The following is a 22,976-nucleotide window of genomic DNA, read 5'->3' as shown; positions in this document are numbered from 1 at the left end:
AATTTTTTCATCTATGTAACAGCAGAGTTGTGGTCAAAAGGAGGTAATGCATGACGAATCTCAGCTATGTCTTATTAGCACAAGCCTACTTATGCCTGTTTCTTTGTACAGTGGAGCTTACACACACACACACACACACACACACACACACACAGAGCATGAGCTTGACCTTGAACGAAACAAAAGCTGTGAGCTGATGACAGGGTTGCATTTCTATTAGTTTGGGGTTTCTTTGGCACTTAAAAACACTGCTGATAAAAAATGAGTAGGAGCTCTGCTTTACATGCTTTATGTCACATTAATAAACACCAGGTCCTATATCCATATTTCTTTATTTTGTGTGGTTTCTCACATGAAGATGGGATGCAGGTTTTACTTAACCTTGGCAACCCAGTTGAATAACATCAGCTCTTATTTGTACAGTACATCGATCACAGGTAAACAATCGTACATTTAAAACCACTCAAAGACAGCTGTTAGGTGCCTATTACTGGGTTGATCTGAACATTCACTACGTAGTCATCAAGTGTGACAGCCACTCAACCTAATTTAGATTGAGATTCTGTTATTATTATATGTCATCTTGCCACAACAAAATCTATGGTCACAAACCGCTGCTGATTACATCGGTATAAAACTGGAGGTACTCATGTGTGGAAAACAGTATATAAACTGTCTGAATATGTCTGTCTGCTTATCCAGCTGCTGGTTCAGTCTGTGGTACTTTAAAAAACAGACAATACAATTAGTGCAGCTGTGTTGTGTATAGGATGCTTCTAATAAACAGCAGGGGGGAAAAAAAAGATATTCAGATCTGGAGCACAACTTGACCTTTCGTCAATCAGACAACACCTAGGAGAGCTTCTGTGAGTGTGAATCTGTTTATCCCTGTACAACGTGTGCTGTTATTATCTAGAGAAGCACATAATTACACAGAGTAGGTTAATAAGCTCTATGGAGAAACAATTCATCTCCTCTACATCCTATACTGTTTTTCCTCTCTAGCTTTCTCTGTTTCATTCAACACCAATCTTCTGAATGTGTACTTCTCTCAAGAGCCTGAATAATACTGGATCAGAATTAAACCCAAGCCCAAGCCTAAGGATATGAGAGCAAAACACAATCATCTCCACTCCGACTGCATTCCAAATCCCCAAATCCTTCCCTATTCTAAAACCCAGAAAAATAACGGATTGTAAATAATTCATTAGATTTCATATAGAATACACTGCTGTCAACTCAGTGTAGGATAGTATGTCTGCATTATTAATACTATTATTATATTATTAATATTATGACAAAATATTTATACTACAGCTTCCTGTCAGGATTCCAGGCTTGACGTGGGAAGCAGGTGTGTGAATACATCAGACCTCTACGTCCTCTATGTCATCCAAAATATATATAGTGTTATTGTTTTTTTTTTATTATTCCCATCTCTTTATTAAGTTTGTGGGTTTATGTGTTGTGCATTATGAAGCTGAATTGTCTTGTGGTGGTCTAGTAGTTAATTTGTTGGACTGCTGATCAAAAAGTCATGAGTTCAATTCCCCTGTCCACCAAGCTGCCACTGCTGGGCCCCTAAGCAAAGCCCTTAACCCTCAATTGCTCAGCTGTGAAAAAAAAGAAAAAGATTAAAAATAGTCACTCTGGATAAAGGGTGTGTGTCAAATGGATTTAACCCATGTAAAAAAAAAAGGAAAAATCCTTATGAACCAATTCTGTTAGAAGTAACAATTCTTCTGAGTGTATCAGAATGATTTTCCTGTTGCATCTGGACTTTACATGGTCCATTGTGAAGATATCACAGCGATGCAGATGTGGACTCCAGTGTGGAGTTCATCAAACGGTGCACATAATAATGGCAACCCTGACAAAAGTACTCTCACACACACACACACACACACACACACACACACACACACACACACACACACACACACACACACACACACACACACACACACACACACACACACACACAGAGGGAGAGAGAAAATTATTTGCCAGTTGGCCAGCACACAGTCAGTAAGCACTGGCTCACACACAAAATCAGTCACATGCCTCTTTGCTGTCTCCTTAATACAAAGTGCATAAACATACGGTGTTTTATAACCTCAGTGTTTTCTTCATTGCTTTTTAGGCTAGTAATCTATACATTATGACAGCGGTGGCCAATCTTATCCACAAAGAACCAGCGTGGGTGCAGGTTTTCACTCCACTTGTTACATCAGTTGATCTTGGCTTTCAGTAGACTCCAGCATGACTTCTGCTTGGGTGGAATAAAAACTTGTGCCCACGCCATCCGTGTCTGGATAAGACTAAACACTCCTGCATTACGATCTATATTATGCACCGGTTGCGTTCTCATTATTTGCAATGAGCACAGCACTTACAAGTTTAGCAACACTACTTGAACACACTAATGATGGCTTGTGGTGTTGTGCTAGTTGTGTGTGACAACACACTGCACAGGCAATGGTTGTTGACAGGTCCAACCCTCAAGGCTGATGACAAGTGGGGAGAAGGTGTTACGAGTAAACACACACTCAGTTGGCACTGCTGTAGCGCGGAGAATAGAGAGAACTGCATTCAGATAACTTCAAGGGTGTCAGAAGCACAAGCCAGAATAATTTCTGTATATGTGCTTCCTGTCAACAACAACAACAACAATAATAATAAGAAGAAGAAGAAGAAGAAGAAGAAGAAGATTATTAAAATATTATCTTGCCTTCACATTCCACAATGATAAACAGCTTTTTTAACTAATTATGTACTTTTCAAATATAGATTGCTTTATCCTCACACTACTCATTTAAAATCCATTAAAAACATAAACCATATAACTGTAATAAAAAGAATGTGACATGCCAGTTACTCCTAGATACAATAAATACAACATAGGGATGTCACCTTTTGCCATGTATTTTTTCCTTTATGACTGCTCGCCCAATCAGTAGCAGTAAGAGTAGCACAAAGAGCAGCACCTCACATTCCTCTGGTTAGACCTTGATATAAAGAAAGGCCTTTATAACAAATTAAGCATTGCATATCAAGCAAAATCTTGGTGACATTACAGGGTTTACGTGAGTGTCTTTTTGTCTTTACCTTAACATTTACAGTGAGAATAGCCTTCAATATCAAGGATATTTTTGGTTCATTATAGTTTTAGAGCACAGAAAAGATTCAGGTGAATGATATTTGAATGGTATTTCCTAAATTTACATTCTCCTAAAATATAAGCTAATCTCCGATCGCAGGCTATAAGAATTTGACACTTAAACACACCTGCAGAAAGGTACGATGTGAAGTTCAATATTACACAGACAACAAACACATAATGGTAAATGTGATTTCTTCTCTCTTTCGTATAAAATACAATACAGTACTGCTAAGTGTTTATGTCTGTGTGTGGGCTTCTGTGATGACTGATTAACAGTCATCATACTACCTACTGCCAGATGATGCATAGTTGGCAGGTCTGCTACTTAGAAAATAGTTTTCTTTGACATTTGATTGATTCTTAACTAAACGAATGTCTAATGATTAGACATGTACATAAACAGTGTTAATATTCACTAAACTGAGTTATAGAAACAGGATAAGACTTTTGCCCTTCATTTCTGCTTGCAGGGAATCTGGGGAGGATGCAATGTAAACACAATTTTGAATCAGCATGGGATTGAATATCCCCCTGCGGCATATTTCAAATGTCACACCTGTTGCACCATTTCATCCACATCAGCGCAAACAAATTTCTGTCCACATAGCAAAGCACAAAATGAGGGAAAATATCAGTTTACACTTTACCAAGCGAATAATACTCTGGAATCAGATTCAGCCACTTGTCTACAAGTGTAATACATATAAACTACAGACAGATTTGATTTAAGTACTTTAATTTTAGGTGTGCCCGGGATTTAGGTTAGTTTAATTTATTAATAGCCCTAATTTATTTAGATCACAAATTGAATTGGCTACTTAATTGTATCTATGTGGATCAAATTATATTTAGGTCGTCACATTGTTGAAAGCTCTATACGGTCAATGCTTAAATGCTTATCATTATCTGCTAATGTATTTTATACATCAATATATAACATGTATAGGTCAAGACCTATATAGCTCTATCCCGTTCCTTAGTTTTCCCCAATGTGAATGATGAACAATTTTGCATGTGTGCAATCAGTTATTTCAACCTTTTAGTTCTGCGGTCATAGCTCATCTTGCCAGAGACCCTGCTTGATCTCTGCTCATGATGGACATTGTTCTTAACCATTATAAACTCTCTCTCTCTCTCTCTCTCTCTCTCTCTCTCTCTCTCTCTCTCTCTCTCTCTCTCTCTCTCTCTCTCTCGGCTGCTGCTGAGGACTTCCCACTCTCGGCTGCTGCTGAGGACTTCCCACATGGACAACCGGGAGATACATGGGATTGCTGTGGATTGTATCACTTTTGAGATGGCTTGGTGTAAAATTGATACACTCAAGGCTCCATTAGTGAACAGAGACTTCCTGTTATAACTAGAATGAATGTTGACATTTTGACCAAATGTTACATAAAGGAAATTATTTTTGGAAGCGCACTATCCGGTGTCACCTAGATGAGGATGGGTTCCCTTTTCATTCTGGCTACTCTCACTTTTTTATCCTAATGATGTCTTTTTTCTTGCCACCATCACCTCTGGCTTGTAGATTAGGGATAAATTAAAAATGTATGATGATCAGAATTTAATTCTAACAATTTATTTGAAACGGAAAATACTTTTCAATTATAAATCATTTTTAATTCATTTAATATATTTTAATGGGGGACAATCATTTGGACAAATGTGCAAAAATAAACCACCGACCATTTAACGTTCACGGTATTTAACTCATAGAGTGTGTAGCCAACAGCAAGAGTATTAAAGGTGCAATTCATTCATCTTCTTTACTCAATGCTCCTTATGCTGATTACTCACTGCCCAGGACTGAGCAACTAAATCTACATCAAGATAATTGCTCATTGTGTATTTAAATTCTTCACTGCTAGCTGATTAATTATCCCATTATTAATGATGAACCCTGCTGACATACAAAAAGACATGTGCAAAAGCCTGGATTCTGGTTAGTGTGCTGTGCTAATGGAATCATGTTCTGTGGCCTTACTGAAAAGAACAGCTGTGTTTAGGTGACTGTTTTAGGACTCCCAATTTCACCAATGTTCAACTGTGCCTAAAAGCAAAGCGTTGATAACATCACCATTCATATGTAGCATGCTGTACTGTGCATTAGTGAGAGGTTTGCCCTTTAATTTACTATCACTATGGAAACTGTGGTTATGTGTGAACATTATTATATTGAATGGAGGAGCAGTAGCAGCAGTATGTGGGAGGAAGGAAAGCACGACGCACAGTAAGAAACGTCCCTATTAAAGTCAGAACTTTATCTATACATGTTATAGGTGTAGTGTGGGTTTTATTAGGGTGACTCCAGGGATTGTAGTCAAGGGCCATAGTTGGGATGTAACTAAACATGATTACATTTGTCAGATAGTGTGTTCTAAACGGGTACAAATGCATATGTGTACAGGAGAGCACTGTCATAATTATTATTATTATTATTATTATTATTATTATTATTATTATTATTATTATTATTATTATTATTATTAGTATTATTATTGAGTGTAACAGAATGGTTCCTAGGGCATCTGGTTGAGATGATGCACAATAAAAAAATCAAAACAAAAAAAGAACAGATCGTGCAATCATAAGGGATTGATGAAAATGAAGGGCAAGTACAAACAAAAATAATAACCCTGCAAGCATGATTAAAATCCAATCACACATCTCTAGAGTGATACGAGGCTGATGAGGTCTTTGAGTCTGACGGTGCTGGCATTTCTGCCGCTGTGCTTTCCAGCTGGCTTTTTCTGGGGACAAACTTGTAAGGTCCATTAAAAGGTTGAGGCCTTTGTTTGGATATTCAGAGCATTAAACAGATACAGATTGTGTTAGTTCACAGCAAAAGGCAGAAGACAGGATAAATCTTTAATCAGCAAAACAGAGCAAGGAGGGAAAGGTCAAAACCAAGGAGTACAATAAAAACAGGATTAAGCAAGACTTTGGGTGCATCTCAGTCAGCTCTCTAGCTCCCTAAGTGATGAATCAGCATATTGTGTACACAAGTTCAGGCACTGGTAAGGACCCTGGCTCAATTACACACTGGGATACTGATGACTTAATTTCTGAGTGACTCTGAGCAATTATGTCTCATTGTTTTATTGTTAATTCATTCATTCATTCATTTTCTACCGCTTATCCAAACTGCTCGGGTCACGGGGAGCCTGTGTCTATCTCAGGCGTCATCGGGCATCAAGGCAGGATACACCCTGGATGGAGTGCCAACCCATCCATCGCAGGGCACACACTCTCTCATTCACTCATGCAATCACACACTACAGACAATTTTCCAGAGATGCCAATCAACCTACTGTACCATGCATGTCTTTGGACCCTGAGGCACGGGGAGAACATGCAAACTCCACACACACAAGGCGGAGGCGGGAATCGAACCCCCAACCCTGGAGGTGCGAGGCAAACGTGCTAACCACTAAGCCACCGTGCCCCCTATATTGTTAATTTGTAATTTTTTATTTTTTTATGTGAGTGAGCATTCCAGTGCACTGTAAGGATTTTGTGCTTGGGAGAGAGGCAGCCCTGAAACTGGACAACTCCCTTATTAGTGCACTGATTACTGAACTATGAAGCTGATAGAGATGCACTGTATCTTTGTACACTATACCCAGCACACAGGTAAATGTTACACGAGCCAAGTAGCCATTTACCCTTTAAATTTTATCTGAAAGGAGCCAGAAGCACACTAACATTTACATTAAACACATTAAACTTGACTTAATAAACTACCAGGTTGATGTGGTATACTGTATTTAAATTAAAAGTAACTGACTAAATTATTTGAAGTTAATGAATTATGTCCAATTAGTCCCCTCCATTAGAAATTTGAGCAGTCAAACGTATTTTTATTTCATTTGTTCAGTAACACATTACATTTATCATCATCTAACTGATAGCTTTTAATGTTATTAAGAATTTCTTTAGTTAGGTGTTGACTTAGAAGGGTTTGACTTCAAGTTAAAATGCTTTAGCTGGCTGTTTCTCTTGTTTCTATCCAAGTATTCCACAGAAAACATTAAATAGAGCATGTTTCTGGTCATCACACTTGATTATTCCTTTCAGTATGTATAATCACGCACTACATTAATCAGTGAAAAAAAAATCAATTATCAACACTTATGAAGAAAATCTTGTTATGATAACATTAAATCTTGGAGGTAATTATTTGAGTCAAGGACTCTCTGTGGATATAAAATGTTAGGACACATTATTAATCACTGATGAGAGCTATTACAGGGCAGGCACCAGAGGCCATAGAGTTAATCCAAATCACTGATATCCCATGACCTCTGTTCACCTTAACACAATCCATACTGCAAGCTCACCATTCATATTCTGTAAAACGCTGACCCATCACTGAGCCTGTACAAGCCCCCGCAAGCCAAATATCAAAAACGTGGTAAAGGGAAAAAAAGAAGTCTCAGAAGCTGCAGATTCGGCCCTGCAGACTGCTGTAGAAACACAAGACTGCTTCCGCATGCCCAGCAGCAGCAGCTGCTCTCAAGCTCTCAGCACTTTTAGTTGCATATTCATGCAGAATTTTCATTAAGTACACTGGGATTTAGTGTGTGCCTCTGAAAACAAACAGTGAATTATTCTACAGAAAATCAGAAATAGCCTCTGCAATAACAGGACCAGAACAATTTTAGTATCCTTGTATATATATTCTTGTTCTGTTAAGTGTTAAAAATGCACGGCATTCCAAGTATGCAGTTTCTGAGTAATATCTACACAGCATAGACATATGAAGAGTTACAGGAGATTAAATTAATTCTGCCTTATCCGCAGGCACCTAACCCCATTTGTTATGAATCTTTTTGAAATATAGATCAGTGAATTACGACGTTATAAAACACTATCATACCCAGAGAAACACTGCCAATAAATACACATAAGCACAAATGAAGTGTCCATTCAGTCACAATTATTCTCAGATGATTTCATACTCATCTGCAGACAAATCTGGTTTTAGCACAGTTGCAGCACCATTCATTCATTCATTCATTCATTTTCTACCGCTTTATCCGAACTTCTCGGGTCACAGGGAGCCTGTTCCTATCTCAGGCGTCATCGGGCATCAAGGCAGGATACACCCTGGACGGAGTGCCAACCCATCGCAGGGCACACACTCTCATTCACTCACACAATCACACACTACGGACAAATTTTCCACAGATGCCAATCAACCTACCATGCATTTGGACCGGGGGAGGAAACCGGAGTACCTGGAGGAAACCCCCGAGGCACGGGGAGAACATGCAAACTCCACACACACAAGGTGGAGGCGGGAATCGAATCCGAACCCTGGAGGTGTGAGGTGAACATGCTAACCACTAAGCCACCGTGCCCCCGTTGCAGCACCAAATGTTCAGATTTGAAATCCACTGTAAGATGTAGGAGAATGAGGCAGGATGCAAGTGCGATGTGTGTTTTATTAGATCAAGTGCAAGGTTCATAAACAGGGTCCATATTAAAAATGTAACCAAAAATAAGTAGATTTTACAGATTTAAAAAACTGAACAGTGTGTTCAAAATGCATATCAAATACAGTCTTCTTCCTCTTTTATTTCTACCTACTACTACTACTACTACTACTACTACTACTACTATTATTATTATTATTATTATTATTATTATTATTATTATTATTATTATAAGGTTGGGGGGGACCAAATTAATTAAAATAATAAAATAATTAAATGAATTCGAAAATATGGAGAGGAAGTACAAAGAAAATCATAACCCTGATAGGATGATTTCTATCCACTCATACATCTCTGGAGTGATATGAAGTTGATGAACTGTGAGAGCCAAAATTCACAGACCAGGTTGACGGTGCTGGCATGTCCGCATCAGTGATTTCCAGTGTTTTGTGGACATACTTGTAGAATTCATATTTAATCAAATAAAATAAGTAAATAAAATAGGCTTTAGTCCTGATATTTAAAGCACTAAACAACAAAAGGCCACTTTTGCTCTTTAGACCCGCCTGATACATCCTGATGCCCTCCTCCTGGTTGGAGTCTCATAACTTTCATGCTGCTTGCTATTGCTGAGGACCTCCTCACATGTATAACCTGGAAATACACAGGATTGCTGTGGGTGGTACCACTTAGAAACCATGGAGGCTTTGGACTGCAACTGATACAATCAGTTCTGCAATCGAGGCTCCATTAGTGAACAGCTGATAACTTCAAGATAGACTTCATGTTATAACTCGACTGAATTTCTTTGGTTATACAGTTTCAGTTTTTGAACAAAGAGTAAGGGTTCCCTTTTCAGTCTGGTTCCTCTCATGGTTTCTTCCTCATATTGAGTTTTTCTTTACCGCTATCACCTCGGGCTTGCTCATAAGGGATATGTTTAAATTTAAAAATGATCATTTATATCCTGAATTTATATGTTTATGTAAAGCTGCTTTATGACCCAATGCCTATTGTAGAACAATGCTTAATACAAGTCAAATCCATTATCAGAGATACGGTGAAGAGGCAAAAATGCAAAGGTCAAACATGGCAATTTCATCACAAGGAAACAAGAAACAGCAAACAAATTAGTAACACAGAACAGGTGAACACAGCACTTGTGTTACAGCACTCAGTCATATCCTTAATTTCACATTTGCAAAGCAATCAGCTCAGATATTAATAATGTCTGAATTATACACTGCCAAATCACCTCAATTTATAGCATCTTCAATTAGTGTCTTTGTTTGCACAAGATCAACTAAACAGAAAACCAAGACAAACGGAGCTATGTGACACCAAGGGAAAATGCATTTATAAACTTACAAATAATCCTCCTCTGTAAAGATGGGTATTCTGGAAGGCTGCAGGACGGTGATCTCCACTAGTGTCGTGTTCATCTTCACTGGCTCACCCTCATCAAAAGCAATCACTATCAGCTACACACACAAGACAAAAGAGGTATGGAAGCTCAGATAAACTGTATTAAAAACAACGTTCCCTCTGTGTGTGTAAGTGGAATCGGTTATTAGTCCGAAACTCACTCTAAAAATAGTACTGGGTTCCTCATTCAGGTTCACTTTGGTGATGACTCTGCCTGAGGTTTCCTCTACATCAAAGATGCTGCCACTGTAGGGAGACTGCTCCTGGTCCACTCTGTACCGCACCCTGCTGGCTGGGGTCCCCTAAAATCAAACACAATTTAGCAATAAAGCATATGTAATAAAACGGCATATTATACATTATTTATTCATCTGCTAGGAAGAAATTGACAAATAAGTGTTATATTGTGTGTATGTCTGCATCTGTGTGTGTGTGTGTGTGTGTGTGTGTGTGTGTGTGTGTGTGTGTGTGTGTGTGTGTGTGTGTGTGTGTGTGTGTGTGTTTATATGGGGGGGGTATGCATGCTGGCTAAAACTAATCTTTTTTTTTTAAGGTTTTAAGGATACAATTAGGCATAACATCAATTAGCTGCATTAATAATAATGTCACTGGAAGGTTCTGATAAGCACAGTAAGAGAGAAAATTGTGTGTGTGTGTGTGTGTGTGTGTGTGTGTGTGTGTGTGTGTGTGTGTGTGTGTGTGTGTGTGTGTGTGTGTGTGTGTGAGAGAGATAGAGAGAGAGAGAGAGAGAGAGAGAGAGAGAGAGAGAGAGAGAGAGAGAGAGAGAGAGAGAGAGAGAGACGTTGTAGAGATGAATTAAATGGAGATTTCTGAATGGGTGTGATTACAACGTCAAAGACAGTAGCAATAACGGCACAAGACTTAAACAATTCAGCTCATACAATCCAACCTCATGAAGATTGCAGAAGAATTATAATAAGACAGTGTGAGTTCTTTCTGAGGGATGTGAATGAAGCTGGGTTAGAAACTACAATCACATAAACCAGCCCAGTCTAACCACTGAGACTACTACGTTTTTGTGGATTGTGCAGTATAAGTTTACACTTGTGAGACGATTTTGGTCGAACTGGTGCACTCAGAAATCTGAAGTAAACTGTCTATTTGCTGGTGCATACACAACTAAATATATTGCAGGTATAAAACATACTTCTACAGATGAAAGTCAAACATCATGCAGCTTATTCTGTCATTGTGCCAATATCCTCCTACTAACTAGCACTTCCTTATCACATGACTGCTGCCAAGCAGGGTAAGGGCAAGCACATGCTTCCTCCGAGACATATAAAGGCAGCCAACACATCTTTTTGAACCAGTGCTCATGCTGCTTCACAGGGCACATCGAAGAAAGTGTTAACTTCTCTCTTCCACCTTCATGAGTTCACACAGGCCCATGACTGGTTAGTGCCTCTGTAATTGACAGGGAGGAGAGATTATTCCATCCCTGCCAGTTTTTATGGAAGGAGACATTTATTAAACATTTTTGGAAGAACTTTTCAGGGTTGTCACTTTGTACAAATCAGCAGCGAATCTTTTTTTTCTTTAGGATAGAGGTTATTCTGGTTTCTAAGTAAGATATATTTTTGTCCTATTAACTAAGAGAGAGGGGAAAAAAGGCCACTAAGAAATATACTATAACATTTATGAGACATACAGTACAGACCAAAAGTTTGGACACACCTTCTCATTCAAAGAGTTTTCTTTATTTTCATGACTACGAAAATTGTAGATTCCCACTGAAGGCATCAAAACTATGAATTAACACATGTGGAATTATATACATACATAACAAAAAAAGTGTGAAACAGCTGAAAATATGTCATATTCTAGGTTCTTCAAAGTAGCCACCTTTTGCTTTGATTACTGCTTTGCACACTCTTGGCATTCTCTTGATGAGCTTCAAGAGGTAGTCACCTGCAATGGTCTTCCAACAGTCTTGAAGGAGTTCCCAGAGATGTTTAGCACTTGTTATGGGATGCCAAGGGCTTCATTAGGTTTAGTGGTAGCTTAGTGCTGTTGGGCTACTGGAATATTGTGAGTTTAAATCTCAGCATCACCAAACTGCCACTTCTGGGCTCTTGAGCAAGGTCCTTAACTACCCAGTTATGTAAATGAGAAAAATTCAAGTTTAAATTTGCTCTGGATAAACACAAATACCATAAATGTAAGAATAATGGGATTTTGGTAAGCAGTGCATAACAGCCCTAGGACACCCTAGGTCGGAAGTCGATGATCGACTTTGTGGTTGTTTCATCTGACCTCCGGCCGTATGTCTTGGACACTCGGGTAAAGAGAGGGGTGGAGCTGTCAACTGATCACCACCTGGTGGTGAGTTGGGTCCGATGGCAGGCGAGGAAGTTGGACAGACTTGGCAGACCCAAGCGTACTGTGAGGGTCCGCTGGGAACGTTTGGCAAAGTCTCCTGTCAGAGAGATCTTCAACTCTCACCTCCGGCAGAGCTTCAACCAGATCCCGAGGGAGGTTGGAGACATTGAGTCCGAGTGGACCATGTTCTCCACCTCCATTGTTGATGCAGCCGCACAGAGCTGTGGCCGTAAGGTCACCAGTGCCTGTCGTGGCGGCAATCCTCGAACCCGGTGGTGGACCCCGGAAGTAAGGGATGCCGTCAAGCTGAAGAAGGAGTCCTATCGAGCCTGGTTGGCTCGGGGGACTCCGGAGGCAGCTGATAGTTACCGGAGGGCCAAGTGAGCTTCAGCCCGGGTGGTTGCAGAAGCAAAAACTCGGGTCTGGGAGGAGTTCAGTGAGGCCATGGAGAAGGCCTATCGGTTGGCCTCGAAGAAATTCTGGCAAACCGTCCGGAGCCTCAGGAGGGGGGAAGCAGTGCACTGCACACACTGTTTACAGTGGGAGTGGGAATCTGCTGACTTCGACTGGTGACATCCTCGGATGGTGGAAGGAGTACTTCAAGGATCTCCTCAACCCCACCAACATGTCTTCCATTGAGGAAGCAGAGGCGGAGGGCTTGGTTGTGGACTCGTCGATCCCCCAAGCTGAGGTCACTGAGGTAGTTGAGAAGCTCCTCGGTGGCAAGGCACCGGGGGTGGATGAGATCCGCCCTGAGTACCTTAAGTCTCTGGATGTTGTGGGGCTGTCTTGGTTGACACGCCTCTGCAACATCGCGTGGCGTTTGGGGACAGTGCCTCTGGACTGGCAGATTGGGGTGGTGGTCCCTCTGTTTAAGAAGGGGGACCGGAGGGTGTGTTCCAACTACAGGGGGATCTAACTTCTCAGCCTCCCCGGAAAAGTCTATGCCAGGGTACTGGAGAGGAGAATTCGGCCGATAGTCGAACCTTGGATTCAGGAGGAACAATGCGGGTTTCGTGCTGGTCGTCGAACACTGGACCATCTCTATACCCTCACCAGGTTGCTGGAAGGTTCATGGGAGTTTGCCCAACCAGTCCACATGTGTTTTGTGGATCTGGAGAAGGCATTTGACTGTGTCCCTCGTGATGACCTGTGGAGGGTGCTCTGGGAGTATGGGGTTCGGGGCCCTCTGCTAAGGGCTGTCCGGTCCCTATATGACCGGAGCAGGAGTTTGGTTCACATTGCCGGCAGTAAGTCAGACTTGTTCCCGGTGCATGTTGGACTCCGGCAGGGCTGCCCTTTGTCACCAGTCCTGTTCATAATTTTTATGGACAGGATTTCTAGGCGCAGTCGGAGGCCGGAGGGAGTCCGGTTTGGGGACCACAGGATTTCATCTCTGCTTTTTGCAGATGATGTTGTCCTGTTGGCTTCTTCAAATCAGGACCTTCAGCATGCACTGGGACGGTTTGCAGCCGAGTGTGAAGCGGCGGGATGAGAATCAGCACCTCCAAGTCCGAGGCCATGGTTCTCAGCCGGAAAAGGGTGGTTTGCCCCCTTCAGGTTGGTGGAGAGCTCCTGCCTCAAGTGGAGGAGTTTAAGTATCTTGGGGTCCTGTTCACGAGTGAGGGAAGGATGGAGCGGGAGATCGACAGGCGGATCGGTGTATCTTCTGCAGTGATGCGGTTGATATACCAATCTGTTGTGGTGAAGAAAGAGCTGAGCCGCAAGGCGAAGCTCTCTATTTACCAGTCGATCTACGTTCCTACCCTCACCTAAGGTCATGAGCTTTGGGTCATGACCGAAAGGACAAGATCCCGGATACAGGCAGCCGAAATGAGTTTCCTCCGCACGGTGGCTGGGTGCACCCTTAGAGATAGGGTGAGGAGCTCAGTCACTTGGGAGGAGCTCAGAGTAGAGCCGCTGCTCCTCCACATTGAGAGGGGTCAGCTGAGGTGGCTCGGGCATCTGTTTTGGATGCCTCCTGGACGCCACCCTGGGGAGTTGTTCCGGGCATGTCCAACCGGAAGGAGGCCCCGGGGAAGACCTAGGACACGCTGGAGGGACTATGTCTCTCGGCTGGCCTGGGAACGCCTCGGGATTCCCCCAGAAGAGCTGGAGGAAGTGTCTGGGGAGAGGGAAGTCTGGGTGTCCCTGCTTAGACTGCTGCCCCCACGACCCGGCCCCGGATAAGCGGTAGAAAATGGATGGATGGATGGATGGATGGATGGATGGATGGATGGATGGATGGATGGATGGATGCATAACAGCCCAACAGTGGCAGCTTGCTTTTCCTTGGATTTGAACTCTCGTTCATAAAATCTCAATAGTCAACATCATAACCACCACATCCCATTCCCAATTTCCATGTTTTTGGGTGTAGGGGAAACAGAAAGAGAGAAGAGAACCCAAAGAGAAGCCAACAAGTATAGAACATACACAGAAACTCCAGACAGACCAGTCCCCAAACTCACTGCACCGCCATGTCACCAACACCCAGGACCCTTTAAGTGACATAAAAATACAGTAGTTTGCTTTTTAGTGTAGCACAAATAAAAAAGAAAATAAACTAAACTGGTTTTGTACGATTATTCTTTGATAAAGACAAAAAAAAGTTGGTAAATGGTATAAAGGAAGTAAAACACTTCACAGCAAGAAGTTATAATTAAAAAAAAAAAGAAAGAAAAAAAGAAACCCTGGGATGGTAGCAGACGCTGTCATTGATTATTTTCCTCTAACAGCATAACATTTTGATAAGGAATAAAACTCAATATCACATTATTTGAAAGAAATAAAAAACTAAAGATATCAAATGTTTCTCCACATATTTAAAAGCAACGCAGTGAATGAAGCATTCAGCATTGTGAGTGTAGCAGGTTAAAGGTGATACTCTTCTCTTAGTAGTTGGGGTTGACATTCTCAAACTTACTGAAAAAATATGGTGTGATTTTAGAGATGTTTAGAGTGCAATGTAAACAGCTTGTTCTATCGCTAACTTCAGCTCTGGAACTCGTCTCTTGTCTGAGTTTAACAGCTACTCCATAAATGTTTCATGTTTTATGCTATGGTAAACACAAACAGTCATTGGGAGTGCAGGAGTGAGGGAGAAACACGACACTTCACACTCAAACGGAAAAGTGATAGCTGAAAAAAAAAAGTCAGGTGTCTATTTAATGTCATCTTTTTCACTGTGTTGCTTTTTTCCTTTTTTTTTCTATGGAGCATTTAACAAAAAACGATGATGTATGAATAATGCAAAACTTTCATGCAGCTTAGTTGCAAAGGAAGACAAAAATAAATATATATTTTCAGAATGGCAGCATGGGGAAGAGATAGCACATAGATTGTAAGGTGACGGAGGGTGAGATTTGACCTCGCTTGACCACGAGATCACAGATCTGCCCCTAACAGCTTGCTTTGGGGAGAATTATGTATGGCCAAATGACTGGTCATTACTGTGCTGTTAGATGATTGTGAAATCCTGTAACCTTTTCCGGCACACGTACAGTTTGGGGCAGTCATGAAGTGGTCGGTAATGAGATCTCTCACATCGACGGTGGCTAACTCACCGTTTCATAAGCACTTGAGGAAACAGCAGGTGTTGGAATGGCAGCATCACTCAGTTTAATGAGTGTAATTAAGGAGAATTTCAGCACACAGACATCTATTGCTAGGCAATTTTGTATTTTTGATTCATTCCACACTTTACGAGTTCAGATCTCAGGCAACATTTAATAATATCATACAAGGCTCCTTTTCCATTTATTACCAAAAAAAAGCAATCCAAGGTCAACAACAGAGCAGCACTTCCACCAAATTAAATACGGCAAATTTTCCAAATCAAAGCAGGGGACAGAGATATCCCACTGTGTAATTGCAGGCTTTATACTCCACTTGCTCTTTCCAACACTTTAGGCCTAGAGTTTGTTGCCAAGATTCAGATGGCACCTAACACAATCCAGTCCCAAGATTCTGCTTTCAGCTTTTCTGGTATTTAGGAACTGTAATATATTTCTGAATGTTCCATTATTCTGGGTGATATTACGGTGAAAAAGGCTATTCAGAATTACATTCATAAAATAAATTATTTATAACTGGTGTACAACAAAAAAGACATCACGGGACTTACGCCGATTTCAAAGACAAGACAAAGGGCAGAGCTTTTATTAGTGTGTCTTTCAATATTTTTCCCCTTCAACCTACAGCAATTAGCTCATCCTCTCTCGCTGCCGCAAAGGTCACTTATTGAAGTTCAGAACAACGCTGAATACATAACATTGGTGAAACATAGACACGTTCTCTACAGCTGGTAACCAATTATGCCATGCTCTGTGAAAATAAATCCGAACTCCACATCTGACGCATCTGGGAATAAATGGACCATTTTCATACTTTGAATTTTTTGTGTTTCAAACACATAAGTGGGGTTTTAACCTTTTTTTTTTTTTTTTTTTTTTTTTTTTTAGCACAAATGCAGCTGTTGTTGGGTGGGTCATATTTATTTTTATTACGTTTATTGAAAAACTTGAAACTACTGGTTTATTTGCAATTGCTCTTTACAACAATTTGATATTTAATGTAAATCTCTAAGGAGTAACTGATTGTAAATTAAGCAACTTTTACTATAATTAATGTCATGAACATCACAGACCTCAGCAGAGATTTAAAGAGAGTATGTATGCCAGTTGCTAGCAAATCACTAGGTTTTTGAGGAGTAACATAAAACTAGCTAGATATGCTTAGCAAGCCACCTTTAATTCTTCTACATTTTGGACAATCACCTGTTAAGTAAGTATTACAAAGCGTTGCTTTCCCAGACTAGCCTGCAAAATTAAACAAGTTTGGTCAGAGTAGCAATCAGTGTGGCTCATGCTGTGTATCACAGTCTGTCCAACAAAATTAGAATTTGCTCAGCGAGAAAAGAAAAAGAGAGAAAATATTGGCTGGTGCTCCATGCAATCCTAACATCTAAGAGTGATGAAGCCTCACCTCCACACGTCTGTGTTTATAGCTCTCTTGAGAGATTCCAGATCTTTCTAACTCCTAGACAATTTGAGTACTGAGACCATTAGATGTCTATCAGGAGCAATCATTTCATCCAAACATTTTGGAGGATGAGAGAAGGACGAGGTGCATTAAACAACAATAGTCACATCTATCATGAGAGCTGACATGCTGAGTGTGAAGCATGACGTCACACAGGTGGGCAGGTTGACTGTAACAGAAGTGTATTCATCTCACCTCCCTCTCACACCCCCATAAACACACATTAGGGACCTCCCTGACTAATCAGATTAAAGAATTAGAGTAATGTCCACTAATGGGTCGTGCTAGTGCTTTATAGTCATTATGTGCTGCTTTATGAGTCTGGGTTATGCACATAATGATGGAACACTCGTAAATCAAACATATCTGGGTGCTTTTAGGTGTTTAGGAATGTCCTTTGTACTCAGAAAAATAGTCAAATCGTGTTTCACAGATGAGAATTTACGGTAGAAAAGATATCGCTCGGCATGGTACTAATGTGATACAAATCTGTTTTGTTCTGTCTGGATTCATATAAAATGGATAACACACACGTCAATGTTTTGCATCAACGAGTTGACTTTGTTTTTCTCTGCCGACAGCTTGTTCATATGTAGCCGTTGGTTTCCAACAAGTTCCACGTCACATATATATTCTAAGCACAGATTCTTGTGTTAACTTCAGTGTGTTTGACATGGAGAGTACAATTTATAAAAACAGACTGTCATGAGTAATGTGAAATGTAACAGCTTTATTAGAAACCTGGTTTGCGTATAGAAAAAAACAAACAAACTTCTTGCTCAAACTATAGGTGTGAACCAAATTCCACACAGTGTTTAGAATAACTGCAGTATAATTTGTAGTATAAATAGTGTGAATAGTGAGTTCACACTGTAAAGTCCAACAATAAGAAGCACACTTCAATTATATTTACAGCATTTGGCAGACACCCTTATACAGACTCACAGCCTTCTGATCAGTAGGCCAAGACCTTAACCACTGAACTAGCACTTCCCCTAGATGACCTCCTAAATGATGCACTCATTCAACAGAAAAAAGAAAATATGTGGACCTTTGCATGCTTCATGCACCAAAGCTCACAGCTTTTTGCTTACTGTATGTGGTAGAAGTGTGTAAGAAGGCTGGGGCTACCAGAGTTGGCAATGGATGAGAATTTTCATGAAAATTTCAAGATAGCCGACGACACTCTGGTGGACAAGAAATCTTACAAATATCTTTTAAATTAGCTCACAATGTCTGATTTAATTTTTAAACATTTCAAAAATTCAAAACCTCTTATGAAGAAAAATAAAGCAAGGTCCGTGACGTCGCCCGGTATGGCGCAACCGGGGCCCCACCCTGGAGCCAGGCCCGGGCTTGGGGCTCATATGCGAGCGCTTGGTGGCCGGGACTTACCCCACGGGGCCCGGCCGGGCTCAGCCTGAAGGAGCAACATGGGGCCGATCTCCTTTGGGCCCACCACCTGCAGGAGAAACCGTAAGGGTCTGGTGCAATGTGGATTGGGTGGCAGTCGAAGGCGGGAGCCTAGGCGACCCAATCTCCGAACACGGAATCTGACTCTAGGGACATGGAATGTCATCTCGCTGGGGGGAAGGAGCCTGAGCTGGTGCGGGAGGTTGAGAGATACTGACTAGAGATAGTTGGGCTCACCTCCATGCACAGCTTGGGCTCTGGAACCCAACTCCTCGAGAGAGGCTGGACTCTCTACTACTCTGGAGTTGCCCGCGGTGAGAGGCGGCAGGCTGGTGTGGGCTTGCTCATAGCCCCCCAGCACAGCAGCCATGTGTTGGAGTTTACCCCAGTGAACGAGGGGGTCGTTTCCCTGTGCCTTCGGGTCGGGGAGAGGTCTCTCACTGTTATTTGTGCTTATGGGCCAAATGGCAGTGCTTATGGGCTCACATGGGCAGCGACAGTGACACCTGGAGGGGTGTGATTGGGAGGAATGGCCTCCCCTGACCTGAACCCAAGTGGTGTTCTGTTATTGGACTTCAGTGCTAGTCACAGTTTGTCCATAACGAACACCATGTTCAAGCATAAGGGTGTCCATCAGTACACATGGCACCAGGACACCCTAGGTCGGAAGTCAATGATCGACTTTGTGGTTGTTTCATCTGACCTCCGGCCGTATGTCATGGACACTTGGGTAAAGAGAGGGGCGAAGCTGTCAACTGATCACCACCTGGTGGTGAGTTGGGTCCGATGGCAGGGGAGGAAGTTGGACAGACTTGGCAGACCCAAACGTACTGTGAGGGTACACTGAGAATGTTTGGCAGAGTCTCCTGCCAGAGAGATCTTCAACTCTCACCCCCAGCAGAGCTTCAACCAACCGTCCGGCGCCTCAGGAGGGGGGAGCAGTGCCCTGCACACACTGTTTACAGTGGGAGTGGGAATCTGCTGACTTCGACTGGTGACATCCTCGGACGGTGGAAGGAATACTTTGAGGATCTTCTCAACCCCACCAACATGTCTTCCATTGAGGAAGCAGAGGCGGAGGGATTGGTTGTGGACTCGTCGATCCCCCATGCTGAGGTCACTAAGGTAGTTGAGAAGCTCCTCAGTGGCAAGGCACCGGGGGTGGATGAGATCCGCCCTGAGTACCTTAAGTCTCTGGATGTTGTGGGGCTGTCTTGGTTGACACACCTCTGCAACATCGCGTGGTGTTTGGGGACAGTGCCTCTGGACTGGCAGACTGGGGTGGTGGTCCCTCTGTTTAAGAAGTGGGACCGGAGGGTGTGTTCCAACTACAGGGGGATCACACTCCTCAGCCTCCTCGGAAAAGTCTATGCCAGGGTACTGGAGAGGAGAATTCGGCCGATAGTTGAACCTCGGATTCAGGAGGAACAATGCGGGTTTCGTCCTGGTCGTCGAACACTGGACCATCTCTATACCCTCACTAGGTTGCTGGAGGGTTCATGGGAGTTTGCCCAACCAGTCCACATGTGCTTTGTGGATCTCGAGAAGGCATTGGACTGTGTCCCTCGTGGTGACCTGTGGGGGGTGCTCTGGGAGTATGGGGTCCGGGGCCCTCTGCTAAGGGCTGTCCGGTCCCTATATGACTGGAGCAGGAGTTTGGTTCGCATTGCCGGCAGTAAGTCAGACTTGTTCCCGGTGCATGTTGGACTTCGGCTTTGTCACCAGTCCTGTTCATTATTTATATGGACAGGATTTCTAGGCGCAGTCGGAGGCCGGAGGGAGTCCGGTTTGGGGACCACAGGATTTCATCTCTGCTTTTTGAAGATGATGTTGTCCTGTTGGCTTCTTCAAATCAGGACCTTCAGTGTGCACTGGGACGGTTTGCAGCCGAGTGTGAAGCGGCGAGGATGAGAATCAGCAACTCCAAGTGCAAGGACATGGTTCTCAGCCGGAAAAGGGTGGTTTGTCCCCTTCAGGTTGGTGGAGAGCTCCTGCCTCAAGTGGAGGAGTTTAAGCCCTTAGCCTTCTCACAACATCATCTCTTCTCTGCTCAACCCCCCGGCTCCACCTTCTTCATCCTGCCTGACTGCAGAAGACTTTGCTTCTTTCTACCAGGAGAAGATTGAGGAAATCGGACCTTCACTTCAGCCCAGACTGCACTTACATCTCAGAGTATGGATTCCCCTACACCTTCGTTGTCACATTTCTCAACTGTGGCAGCAGAAGAGATTTTACAGCTCATCCAGTCCTGCAATCCTATCACCTGCCCATTGGATCCACTCCCTACCACTATGCTCCAGACCATCTCACAAGACCTCTTGCCCTTCATTTCCACTATCGTCAATAGATCCATAGCATCTGGTCAGGTACCAACTACTTTCAAGAGAGCAAGGGTTATTCCCATCCTAAAGAAACCTGCTCTGGATCCATCAGACATCAGTAACTACAGACCGGTATCACTTCTCTCATTTCTTTCAAAAATTCTTGAACGCATTGTCTATAATCAACTGTCTGTCTATCTCTCTCAGAACAACCTCCAAGATCCCAAACAGTCTGGCTTTAAAGCAGCTCACTCTACAGAGACAGCCCTTTTGGATGTCTCTGAGAAGCTACATACTGCTAGATCAGCCAAACTATCATCCGTCCTTATCCTCCTTGACCTTTCAGCAGCGTTTGATACGGTCAACCACAAGACTCTCTTATCCTCCCTCAAGAGTCTTGGGATTTGTGGATCAGCTTGGGAATGGTTTGTCTCCTACCTGGAAGGACGCTCATATCAGGTAACATGGAGGGGAGTGACATCTGCTCCACGCAGACTCTCCACTGGTGTCCCACAGGGCTCAGTACTTGGTCCTCTTCTTTTCTCCCTGTATACTCACTCTCTTGGTGAAGTTATTTCATCACATATACTGTATACTCACTCTCTTGGTGAAGTTATTTCATCACATGGGTTCTCTTACCACTGCTATGCTGATGATACACAACTTATCTTCTCTTTCCCACCCTCAGATGCCACAGCTTCTGACCGGATCTCAGCATGTCTGGCAGAAATTTCATCATGGATGACTGCTCATCAGTTAAAGCTCAATCCTAGCAAAACTGAACTGCTGTTCATCCCAGGTGATTCATCCCCAGGTCATGATCTTGCTATATCCTTGCACAACGATCTGATCTCCCCTTCAGCCACAGCTCGCAACCTTGGGGTAACCATGGACAATCAAATGTCCTTTTCCTCTCATGTTGCAAATGTGACTCGCTCATGTCGGTTTCTTCTCTACAACATTAGAAGGATTCGGCCATTTTTGTCCACACAGACTGCCCAGACTGCCCAGGCGCTGCTGGCAGGTCTACCTATGAACGCAATCCGTCCTCTGCAAATGATCCAAAATGCAGCTGCCCGGCTTGTTTTCAACCTGCCAAAGTTCTCACATACCACCCCGCTGCTGCGATCCCTCCACTGGCTTCCGGTAGCTGCACGCATCCGATTCAAAACACTGATGCTGGCCTACAAAGCCAAAAATGGACCAGCTCCCTCTTACCTCAAAGCCCTCATCATTCCTCGCACTGCACCCCGCAACCTCCGATTTACCAGCACTGCTCGACTGGTTCCACCATCTCTCAGGGTAAGAGGCAAGTATACTACAAGACTCTTCTCTGTACTGGCACCAAGGTGGTGGAATGAACTTCCCATAGAGGTCCGGACAGCTGAGTCACTGGCTATTTTCAAGCGGCGGTTGAAGACCTACTTATTCAGGAAGCACTTCAACTAGCACTTCTTTCCTTATCCTTTGCATTAAAAAAAAAAACCCTTTGACACTTTTTTCATTGTAACTTTGAACAATTGTTTTAAACTCATGGTATCTTAAGTATGTAACCTAGTGAACCAGCATTAATGTATTCAGTGTTAGAGATTTAAGCACTTATGTACGTCGCTCTGGATAAGGGCGTCTGCCAAATGCTGTAAATGTAAATGTAAATGTAAATGTAAGTATCTTGGGGTCCTGTTCACGAGTGAGGGAAGGATGCAGCGAGAGATCGACAGGCGGATCGGTGTATCTTCTGCAGTGATGCGGTCGATATACCGATCTGTTGTGGTGAAGAAAGAGCTGAGCCGTAAGGCGAAGCTCTCTATTTACCAGTCGATCTTCGTT

General features: G+C 42.6%; 1 protein-coding gene across 4 annotated transcripts in view; it reads right to left on the bottom strand.

Moving 5' to 3' along the window:
- pcdh15a (protocadherin-related 15a) overlaps positions 1-22,976 on the bottom strand; it is a 168,782-nt gene that overhangs the window by 38,224 nt on the left and 107,582 nt on the right. For all 4 annotated transcript variants that reach the window (XR_007140482.1, XM_027142250.2, XM_047812946.1 and 1 more), the window contains 2 exons: positions 10,188-10,328; positions 9,970-10,082 (listed from right to left, as the gene is read on the bottom strand). Coding sequence is in view for 3 of the 4 variants with exons in the window: in XM_027142250.2 (XP_026998051.1) it covers positions 9,970-10,082; positions 10,188-10,328 (254 nt within the window). In the remaining variant the exon portion in view is untranslated. The remainder of the gene's footprint in view (positions 1-9,969; positions 10,083-10,187; positions 10,329-22,976) is intronic.

The sequence above is a fragment of the Tachysurus fulvidraco genome, chromosome 4, assembly GCF_022655615.1.
Source record: "Tachysurus fulvidraco isolate hzauxx_2018 chromosome 4, HZAU_PFXX_2.0, whole genome shotgun sequence".
NCBI classification, from domain to species: domain Eukaryota; kingdom Metazoa; phylum Chordata; class Actinopteri; order Siluriformes; family Bagridae; genus Tachysurus; species Tachysurus fulvidraco.
Note: the sequence above shows the minus strand (reverse complement) of the source record. Positions and strands in the feature narration are given on the sequence as shown.